Source organism: Cylas formicarius, unplaced genomic scaffold (genome assembly GCF_029955315.1).
Source record: "Cylas formicarius isolate icCylForm1 unplaced genomic scaffold, icCylForm1.1 PGA_scaffold_10__41_contigs__length_53128322, whole genome shotgun sequence".
NCBI classification, from domain to species: Eukaryota; Metazoa; Arthropoda; class Insecta; order Coleoptera; family Brentidae; genus Cylas; species Cylas formicarius.
The window spans coordinates 28169528-28181578 of NW_026844214.1; the positions used below are offsets into that span (position 1 = coordinate 28169528).

Genomic DNA, 12051 nt, shown 5'->3' on the forward strand with positions numbered 1-12051 from the left:
TTCCAGCCGGCGACGTCTAAATGCTTCGAATCCTTCTCGTCGTAACATAGATAGCCGCGGAGCGTACTGACTATACCGGGATCGCGCACGCTGTCCACTTCCTTTCCGTTCAGCTCGTAAGTCACAGTTTCGAAAAAAAATGCTCCGGCATTGTTTACAAACTCCAAATCGTCGGTCCCGGTGAGCCTTTTTAGCGTTCCTTTAACACAAATGGCGGCGTCGTGCATAAGCAACCACGCGTCTCCTTGATTGATCGTTATCTCGATTGTGTCATTGTTGAGAAATGATTTTACAAACGGGTGATAGGTGCGACTTTCCACGCGCTGAATCGACTCGTCATATTTTGGTTTTCTGTGTATGTCGAAAATTTGATTGGATAACATCGTAGCCCAGCGAACGAAGAAATTGCTTGTTCGTCGGTGTAAGGCGTCCTTTACAGGTACCCCTCGGTCTCGTGACTGACTCTACCGACGGTTTGTTAGGACCTTTATATTCGACGGCCTCGTTAAAAATCAACATTTATGATAGCTTTTTCAACTCCAATCTGACGATGATTTCCTCGCCTCGGAAATTGACCGGCTCGAAATTTTGATCCAGAACGTGTAGCGTAATGTTGTAGATTTCTCGCTTGTTTACCGGCAAGTAAGTTAGGTATTTCGGGGTTTCGTCGATCGCGTACCCCGGATCCACGGACAAGGCAAACTCGTAAATTGTGTGCGAAGGTCTGTCGTTGTAGAACGCTCCGGACGTTATGTTGCTATCTATATGTATGGTTCTCACTTTTATTATGTCCACAGGCAAATCGGAACAGTGCACGCTGCGGGGTTCCAGAATTTTCCGCGAAAAACCCAACAGTTTTTCGATACTGTCGTCGTGATCTTTAAAGTTTATCCCGTACGTGTCGCTATAGATTTCACATTTTATCGTATTGTTGTTGGGCTTGATCGAGATCTCTTCTTTTAACTTTGCATTCTTGTCGACCGGATGTTTTTTCGGTAGATGCTCGTTAATGTAGTTTTCAATGTCACTAATTTCGTACGACCCGGTCGGAATGTTTATTACGTTCTCGTGGTTGTCCTCGTCGAAATAATACAACTTATTCGAGCCGTTCTCAATGTTGGGGATGTTATTGTACGAGTGGAATCCGATCAGAGCCAAACCGTACTCTACGCCTTCGTCCAAATGCAGCGTTTTGACAAAGTCGATGGACAAAACCGAACTGTGTCCCTTCAACGTAAAGATGACGGACATGTTCTCTTTTGGGGGGAGGCGCGCGCTCCCTCGCTTTTATAGAGAAATTGCAAGCATAAATGGCCGCAATTGTACTGTATAAATTTTTGATATCGGTCGTGATTGTAGTAGATGTTGACGCCATTACCGCCGAAGTATTTAACCAATTCGACGGGCGGTTTTAGGTTACCGAAACTGTCGAAATAGTCGACATCCGTCCCCATTTTCTTGTAGGCTACCCAGTGAGTTCCTCGATTTCGACTCAAGTCCAAATTAACTATACCACACTCTTTCGATCTGATTCGTTCGGGTAAGGTGTCTCGCATAAAGACACCCCTAAAATAAGGTATTTTTAACTTGCGTGCCGCCGCCACTAAATCGATATCGTATAGGGCTCTTCTGGGCAGCTTTATAGGAAGTTTTTTTGCTTCTTCAGGTAGAGACCGAATCCGCCGCTCGGACTCTTTTTCAAAAATAACCCCGAACCGGTCTTCCCGATCTCTTCCATTGCGCGGTCGTGTCGAATGTCCTCCTCTAGTTTCTTTCGTGCGTTTTGCACATCGATGACTGTTTTGGCAATGGCAGCGGCACCGCCCGAGAGCGAACCCAAAGCCCCCAGGGCACCCAATAACGGTAAAAGGGGTAAAATTCCCCCCTTCTTCTTCTTCGATTCGAACGGTATAATGCGGGGCACCTTAATTTTTTTACGCCCGCCCGCCTTTTTGACGGCGTCTCTGCCCGCCCGAAGCGCCTCCGACGCACCGCGCTTTAAAGTTGTCGAATTATCGTGGTGCAACAATTGTTTTTTCTTCAATGCGTTGCGAATTTTTTTAACGATCCCCTGTCGAAAGGAAACGGGGCTACGCTGCTTGCGGGATACTTTAATTTTCTTGCGACCACCCGCCTTCTTTTTTTTTAGCCCCGAGCGACGACGTTTCTGCTGCTGCTGCTGCTTCCGCTGCTTTGGTTGGCCCATACCGAGCTTGCGTTTGGCCTTAACTGTGGCAGTGACAAGGAACGCTCCCGCTTTTTCACCAAACTTCGCGTCTTTCGCTTTTACTCGCTCCCACGCACGCTTTTCCAACTCTTTATCCGCTTTGTGGCGCTCCTCGAGCGATTGGTGTTGCGAATAAGCAATATCGTGTTCCCTACACGCCGCGTCCAAAGGATTCACGCCGCTATCGCCGCGACTAAGCCGTTTTTTCAATTTCGTCCCCGGTCCACAAAATTGATAACCGGGAAGGTGTAGTTCGAAAGGTAACTTATTTATCAGCGTGTTAACGAGGCCGCTTCCGGACGCAAAGTATAACATACTGACAAAATAAAATTACGGAGTGTCTATATATATATACAGGGGGGTGGAGGTGGTTGAAGTAATGCCGCACTCCCCCTCATCGAAAAGTTAGATTCTGGTTTCGTTTAAAGATTTTTTTTTTGGCGGGAACAAGAACGTCATCAACAGGAACACCGGGATGTTCGACTAACTGGACGCAAAAAGAAGAAGAAGAAGACCCTCCTCGATAAATATTTGATATGGTATATATAGTTTTCTTTAATTAAACTTGGACACGTGGGGGGCGCCTCGCGGTGACGCAGCCGCTGATAGGAATAATGTCGAGAGAGCGCGCGCGCGCGACATCTAGCAGCAACGGGACGAAACCGACGGTTTGTTTGATAAAGACACGGTGTTGTCGAAACAATAGTCATGTCATAATATATAATTTCGTGAAAATCTGAAATTTTAGTTCTTATTTATTTAGAACACTTGGGTCTATTTAAAATAAGAAAGTTGATACTCCCCCACGAAAAATGAAGCACCCTGTATATACAACATTAACATAAATTGAAGAACTTTCGTATTTAACTTTTGGCTCCATCGCCTCTAGTTTCTGAGATAAGTCAGTTTCCCAAGATAAACGGGCCACCCTATAGGGTTATCCTCCATATCGAATATAGATATTTTAGTTACAAAAAAAACTACAGATCTGAGAAGAGATTCACCACTACTAACCTTGCCTATATTACTCAGTATATCTTAGAAATTTTGGACCAAAACCGACAGGTCGATGTGGTATACACTGATATTCACAAAGCGTTTGACCAAATTGACCAAATATTACTGCATAAGTTGAAGAACGTTGAACGTTGAACGTTCGAGTGATTAAGTAATTTTAATACAATCGTATTTCGACAGCAAGAAACTTTTCGTTGACCTTGAATATAGAGGCTATAGGTCTAAAAATTTCATTGAAATTGGATACCTCATTTTTTTTTAATTCAACATCTCTACGCTCAAACTTGTTTACACAACATTTATAATGAGCAAATGATATTCCTAGTTTGGAGAGTATCCAGAGTAAACGGTTAAAATATTTTCACTTTTAAGTTATATGAATTTTATCCTCCAAGGGCATTTAATCAACTTTTGTTAGTACACCTGTTTGACATGGATTCTCTTAATGGCCTCGCTGAAGAGAATCCCTTTTTTAATTCCACTCTATAATTCAAGCAGTGATAACATTTTATACAATTTTAAGGGTAAGATCAATACGATAGCCAGATCACCAATTTATCGAATGTGTCGAAACTTTCACCGCATTGCTGACTTGTGTGATATTAACTTTGACTCGCTGTACATCGTTTAATATAGTCTAAAGGATAATTAATTCGTCTATTCATAACCCCCCTTTGTTTTGCTTTGTTTTATTTTAAGCATTTTCTGCAATTGGGTGTGTATCTATTAAAAACAAAACAGTATTATTATGATTATTATTATTATTATTATTATAGTGTCTAGTACCATCTCAGACTGACAAGGTATTTTTGGAAAATGTGCTTGTTTAACAAATCTATGTCACTCTTTTGCTATGCAAAATTGTGTGTTTCGATAAAACCATTTCTAAATCAACTTTTTACGCAGAATATTATAGCGATTTTTTATTTGGGGCACCATGTATATTTTTTGAATAATTGAATTTTCTTTTCGGAAAATATAGCGTAATTGAGATTTTGCGTACAAATTGTGAATTTGATTGCAAGTACGTTGAGTTTTGATTTGAACTTTCAACTAAAAGTTTCTTTATGAAAGCCAAGAGAAGTTCAAAGGCATTCATTTTTCAAAGAAACTTCCGCAGCCTGTGGAACTTGTAGGTAGACATTTTCTGGATTTCTCCTGCGTTGGGTGTTGACTCTGTCTCGCTGACTTTTGATAATTGCTTGGCACACATCTTAAATGACGCCTTTAAATACCTGCCCAAATGGAAGACAGGTAGAAACCTATGGCACGGTTTATATTATTGGGGTAATGCGAGAATGCATTTAAATATCGATGCCTATAAGTCAATTTTCTACACACAGAATGACCCAAGTTAAGTCTGGTTTTTGATAATTAGAATATAATATACATAACAATAATTTTAATAGGAATGTCTAGAAAGGGAAGACGGTTGTTATTTTCTAATTCGATTGTGAAATTAATGTTTGTGTGTATAGAGTTTGTATAGTTCAGAAATGTTTGAAGAGATTCCTTGCAGTGTGTCCAGATAACGGAAATATCATTTACATATCTCTTCCACAGTTTTGGTTTTAGTTGGAACTTCTTAATGGCTGGCTCTTTCAGAATGTTCTATAAAAATATAGCACATTTTTCGACTAAAATGAGAAAGTCTGCAGGGAGGTTTTCGAATTTGATATTTGAGATGATGCTTATTTCAGGAACAGCAAACCTTAGTAGCTCCGCTTAACATAAGAACCTCCCCAGCAGGTATTTCATCCGACACAGGAGAAATCAGGGCAGTAGTTTCTTTGACCAATATCCTAAGAAAAAACAAATGATTAAAAACATTTTAAGAAGATTAGGGCACAACCAAATAAATAGCAGTCAGTTTGAGAAAGAAAATTAAGTCAACGTATGTTATTTTACGTTATAAAATTTTTATATCTCCCTTGTTTTTAAGGTAAGTTTTTAAATTATAAATATCATGTTTTATGAAACTTGTCATTTTTCAACTTTTTCTGCACTTTGTTGTGAATAAATTAGGGTTTTCTAAAATTAAATACACGATTTCATGAGAGGCGATGATTAACAACAATAAACAATTGACACTTACATATTGGTAACAAAAAAATACCTGCCTCAATAACTAAGTGACGGTAAAGTATAATCACATTAAAGCATCAATTTAATAAAGAAACATTAGTAATAAAACTTACTTTTTATTAGGTTAAAAAAAACGAAACTATTATTTATAGCAAATAAGTTTAAAAAAAAAATAAAACGTTAAAAATTACTGTAACACAAGGGCGTTCCAAAATTCAATAGTTTTAAAATCATCATGCAAAATTATGCAAAATAGGACGTGCGGTATAGAATTCTATCAAAAATCTTAACGTCATATTGTCATTATCGACTGAAATGATGAATTCATACACGTCCGTAAATAATATAATTCGCGCTTGTCGTCAGCGTGTACCAAATGTTAATTGGAAAACCGCGCAAGAGTTGGCACCCCACCAAATTGTTTCGCTCAAAACCATCAGAATAAATACGTCAGCCCGCACGTTTTAAAATTACAAGAAAAATTTGGTAAAAAAAGGGGCGTGGGTCATAATTTATTAAAGCGTACTAACTAATCAAGAAAGTATCACAAATGTAACAAACTAATATCAACAGAATTATGATAAATTTAAACTTAACTTTAACTAGAAATACTACGGCCAAAGGTATAAGCAGTTTGTTATAATAGTGTGCCGGCGGTTAATATTTTGGAAACGGCTTTTTTTAACGGAAGTTTATAGATTCTGCAATTAAATAATTAAATATTTAATTTTATTCATTCGTTTGTAATGTGGTATGATGTTTTAAAATTGCTTCATTTTTCTCACAGTTTCTCTAATATTTCTTGTAACTTCATTTTTTTTCTGTGGAATTTTTATTTAAGGAAACTTTGATTTCTGCAGTAATTAGTATTAATATAAAATAATTTCAATGTCAACAATATTGCTCTGTACACTGATTTCTTTATTACGTTGTAGAGGTCAAAACCTAATTTATAATTTTCTTAATATCAAAACACCATCTGGTTACAAAATTCTTTGTAAATTTAGTTTTACTTTACTTCGAGAAAGAATTCATTACACCCGTAAAGAAATAAATCAAATCAACTCTTCTGTCTCTTATTGAAATTACCTCCAACTTGTCTCCATCCGACAAAGCAGAAAATCTACGTTTATCGTCTGCTCATATTCACATTCACTGAACACTTTGGCAAATGTAACCGCGCGCCAAATTGCTGAGACTGAAAAAAGAGTTGCCAACATCGTCCTTGCATCCCACAAGGGGAAATCATTTCAAATATCGAGTTTGTCATAAACAAACTAACATCTCAAACAGCTAATGAAATTCGGTTTGAAACCAATTCCAAAGCTTAAACGTATGGTTCTAAAATCTCTAAAATGTAATCCGGGCATAAAAAAGAACTCAGATAACCTTATAAACGGGTCCTGTAGTCGTCTTAAAAAAGATCTGACGTCATCTATCGAACGCAATCTTAAATCTGCTCTTTATCTTTGTTTCTATTAGAATTCGTGAAAAAATCTGTCACATCTCGCGATCGGAAAACTACCCGTCGTTTCTATGGACTCCCTACGATTCACAAACCAGGATTACCACTTGTTAGCACTATTGGTTCTCCAACCTACTCTCTAGCAAAATATCTAGCTTTGCAGGGAAAACTGAAAACTGAAAATTTGATTGGACAATTAAAAAACATTACGTTAGATTTAAATAGTTTCGTTAGTTTCATCTAGTTTCGTTTAGTTTCGAAGTAGAGTGCCTCCTTACTAAAGACCCCATTCCTGAAACTATCAAAATTAGTTGGGATGTATTAAAATCTGAGAATCTGGAATCAAATTTTCCCATATTAATTGAAAAATGCTTGTCTGGAGCATATTTTTCGTGTAACCGTTAAACTTATGAACAAATATCAGGGCAGCTTTATGGAACCTTTTGAGTAGAAGCCTTCGACTTTTTCCATCTAAAACCAAAACTATGAAGATGTTTGTTATTTGGCCTCATGGTAAAAAATCTCCCTTATTTATTTAAACTCTATTCACCCTAACATACGCTTTACCATTAAATTAGAAAGTAATAATAATCTTCCATTCCTAAATATTCTTATTAAAATCAGACCTCACATTGGATCATTCAGTTTACAGAATACCTACGCACATAGACCGAAACCTTACTGCACTGTCGCATTACCATCGGGCTCAAAAGTCTTCGTTTATGAATTTTCTCGTTTATTATCTCAACCGGAATGACACATTAGAGGTATTAAGCGTTCCATTACAAAATACACTTACCACATATTGGCGATTTTGTAAATGGACAGATCTCCTTAAAAGTTTCTTGTTTAATGAATCCTGTTTTTAATAAACATTCATACACATTTTTTACAATTTGACTTGCATCTAATGAAAAGTGATTTCGAAGCGACATAACGATAAAATTGGTGATGAACTCATAAGAAGCACGGTAAAACGCCTTAGTTAAGACTACCACTATCACATTACCATACTATTACCCAGGAACAATAGCTATGAAGATTTATCTATCTTTAATTTATTTATTGTGTCTTTATGATCCAAAAAGCAAGAAGTTTAACAATTGAATTATAACAAATTTTAAAAAATGGATAATAGGCGAAGTATCATCCAAAGGGCGCTTCTAAACAATCAAGAGAAACCGGCTGTTATTTCGCAAATAATATCATTATAATTAAAAAATCGTTATCACAATCATATTTTCGACTTTTTTGTAGTAAAGTAAGGACAAATTATTTTAAAAATCTACTCATAATTGAAGTAATGCTGTGTATGCCGACGTAAAAGGAGCATGATTAGCGTGTATTATTGTTTAGCTCCCTAGAAGGTACAAGCTTTTGAGCTAAATAGATATCTGATGAGGTTTAAATGTTTTGTAAGTAAGATTGAGGATGTGAAGATATCTCAAGGATTTAGGCTTTAGGTCTGCGTATAACGTCATAAGTTGATCCTGTCATATTTTCAAATATTGTAAGAGAATCTGAAGCAAGCGTTCTAAACTTTCCGTAGTCTGTCACTATCCCTCGCCTTTTAAAGCCGGACCATAAAATGAATCAACATATGATAACCCGGATATACGAGGGTCACTTAAAAGTTTTCGACCTAACAATGCTACAAGACCTTTTTTTCTCGTTTTTTTTATTTTTCTATTTATAGTACCCACCGTTTTTCTTCTCAAAATATATCGGATGAGTAAGGCGGATGGTCAAGAAGTTCAAATCATAATTCGTGTAACATACAATAACGCGGAGAATATTAAGTTTTAATCTTCTTAAGATGCCCACTTGGTTGGCGAAACGCGCGTCGAGTACGTAAAATTGAGTTTCGGTTTGTGGTAAAACTCGTTATTGTGTGTTAGAGCAGTGCCGAAGATTCCAGTCAAGAGTTTGATAATTCGTGTATTTGCACCATGGCAACCGCTAAGGTATGAGACAGCGCTGTCTTGGCATAACAGGATTTTTTTTGGAAATATGACCGTTTTTCCGCAATTTCTGTCCTCCTGTCAAGCAATGGTGGGTAGTATGCTCGGTTTTTCTCATGCCTAAATCTTGATTTAAAATGTTACAAACACATTCTTCGGGCATTTTCATAACCTCTGCTATTTCTCTCACTTTAACTTGACGGTCGTTTAACACTATTTGATATACTTTAGCAAATTAAGCTCTTACGACCACGTTTAATTTTAGCTGCCTAAAATTTCATTGTGGTAAATGACGGTGCAGAGTTGCCATACACAGAGTCCAGCTCAACTTCAATTTACGTAAGCGTATTGCCTTTCAAGAACAAATATTTTATTACAGCTCAAGATGTGCACAACAACGATCACTAGTTTTTAGTAACTAGTGCCGTCACCTTCAAGGTGAGGTCGAATACTTTTCAATTGACCTTCGTAACTAATGAGTTACATAGAGATAATTTAAGGTTTTTAACAATCGTATTTTAGTATCATTCTATATCCCTAGATTTTTTGATTCAGTTTTAAACTTTCTACATCAACCTTATTCATTGTTAATTTTTAGCAGAGTGTACCTGTTTTTGAGTTCCAAATAATATCCCCAATGATTTATTGGCATTAAGCTTAGATCCTCATTAGCTAATTATTAACAGACACATGTTTCTAAGCAAACAGAACGAAAGTCCGAGATGTATGTCAAGAAGAGCAGATGTCCCAAGATCGAGCCTTGAGGTACTCCCTGTAGCACAGAAAGGCTGCTAGATTTACTACTGTTGTAGACAACCTGTTCCGATGTTCTGTCAAAGTAACTTGAAAATCAAAAAAAAAAAGAAGTTTTGACAAAGAATTTCAGTATTAACACTTAATTTCGATCACTTTCACAAAACAAGTCATCAGTTATTTTTGTAAGCGCAGTGAGAGTTCCAAAAGATATACGAAAACCGAATTGTGTATCCGGGATAAACTTGTTCTTGAATAAGGAATCACTCATTTGTGATAATTTTTTAATAATTTTTAATTAAACTTTGCATAGAGTAGATAAGATATTATTGGTCTTAACTGTGATATGTCAATGAGGTTCGAAATTTTTGGAAGTGGAATCACATAGGAAATCAAGAAAAACTGAATATATAATGCGCATATTTATGATGTATCTCGTGAGATTAATTATAAGATCTGATGCAGTAATCATCGTTTTTAAGGATAGACTTTCACACTCAGTAGCATTAGTTTTTATAGAGGTCAAACATTTTTTAACATCAGCCCGGTTAACCTCATTAAAACTAAAAGTTAAACTAGGATTTAATTTATGCTTTTTGTTGATTTTTTTGAAGATCGACCACGGGCATTGCAAAGTGTTATTTTCTTTATTTATTATTCCCAGATGTATAAGAGAATTCGACGAAGCCTTAGTGCTTTTCTTCTCAGAACAAAATCTATAAAAGCTTTTTGTTTTGTACTCGCTTTATAGATTGCTTATTGTAGTTTCGAAGATTTCTGTAATAATAATGACGTCCAATAAAATCTGCGTATTAGTTTTTCGTGTTGGTTCATTAACTAATCAGCTCTTAATAATTGATGGCCCGGTATAAGCAATATTCCAGATTGTACATTTCCATCCAACCAAGTTTCAGATATGGTAAAAATATCGATATTATTTGCTTCAACAATAGAATCAAAACTGTTCATAATTGAGCGAACATTCAAATGACATAAATTATTTTTTGTGTACGACTGATTTTGTTTTACTACAAGTTACGCAACTATTTAAAAATATTTAACGGCAATTAGTAAAAAATTAAAAATTAAAACTACAAACATGGATAAAAAATTAGATCATAATTACGTTTTGGGAGAGGGTCCGTCAAAAGACAATACTTATATCCGCTGAGGCACACTTTACCTAAACTTTGATTTTAGAGTATTTGGTGAGTTTTTAACAACAACACTTGAAACTTTAACCCGAAACTCGGACGAACGTGGAAGCAAAGGTAGCGTCGAGTCCTGATGTTGCGTATGGCACACTATTTCATTAAACCGGTGGCATCTAACACCGCTGGTATCTTATTTTTCGAAAGAAATAATCTACATAGATAAGGATTAATAAAAATAATGGGTATACGTTATCGGGAAACGTTCTCGTCGGAATTAAACCTACCGTACCTTTATTTGGTATCGTACAGGGTGTACTCGCGTAAAATCCTCTATTCAATTTACAAAAAATGTACGCTCGAAGCGTCTTTTATTTTAAATGGCCTTTTATATTACAGGACTTGCAGGACAACGCAAAAGACAGTCGTTTTGCCCTTTTTTTCAAAATATGCCAAAAACCAAAAAAGGTGAAAGCAAAATTATCTCTCACAAATTTGCCTATTTAATCTTTTTTGTTAACGCTTTTCCGCATAAATATGTCGTCAAAATGGACCACCAGCAACATTGCGAAATGGTTGTGACGTACCTTTAGTGAGGTTGTTGAGTTGCACGGTTGTGGTTGTGGTAGTAGAGGATCCGGTTCCCGTCGATAGGTGTTTCTTCTTAATGGCGACACTTTTTTCGACCTTATCCAGGCTGGCTGAACTGCCCTTATGGATATGCTCCAGCAATGAGCTGGGAGAGCAGCCCATGCCAACCTCGTGGCACGCCCACTAATGTGTCACACAGTTTCACTCACAGTTTAAGAAAAAATCCTAGAACAAATACAAAACGATTCAAAGATTTGTTTCGGTAGACCGTGATAAGCGTATTTTTTTATTGACTAGCTTTGGTGTCAATTCCGCAGATAGAGTAGGAATAGCCACTTAAACTAGGCAAAAATACGAATTATCTCTGTAGCAATCCAAATATTTCCAAATTATTATCTAAATAGAATTTTTTTTTCGGTACTATTGTTAACTTATACTTGTAGTCTTGTAAAATATATATTAAATTACATTCATAAATCATTTTGCCCAACACGCTTTGTATTATATTCAACTTTGAAATAATCTAAACAGAATCCTATATAATTGATATTACAGTAATTGTCCCTATACCTATCTCTCATACAAGATAATTTCAATTATTTTCCTATTTTTAAAGACACCAATAAATTAAAATACACAAAAAGAGCCCCTCCTTACTTTTCAAGAAATCGCATCCTTTTTTTGAATGGGATCCTTGTTAAGGACATCGGAGCTAGGTAACAGTTATGTCAAACCAACCTAATGTCAAAAATTGGACATAACCCCAAATTTTTTAATAGAGATGAGAGGTATACAATACCT

At 36.4% G+C, this 12051-nt stretch overlaps 1 protein-coding gene across 3 annotated transcripts in view; it reads right to left on the minus strand.

Moving 5' to 3' along the window:
* The window catches only part of LOC132697543 (high affinity cAMP-specific and IBMX-insensitive 3',5'-cyclic phosphodiesterase 8), a 230865-nt gene that overhangs the window by 197051 nt on the left and 21763 nt on the right, over positions 1 to 12051 (minus strand). For all 3 annotated transcript variants that reach the window (XM_060663140.1, XM_060663130.1, XM_060663132.1), the window contains exon 2: positions 11247 to 11475. In XM_060663140.1, the coding sequence (XP_060519123.1) occupies positions 11247 to 11412 (166 nt within the window). In that variant the 5' untranslated portion in view covers positions 11413 to 11475. The remainder of the gene's footprint in view (positions 1 to 11246; positions 11476 to 12051) is intronic.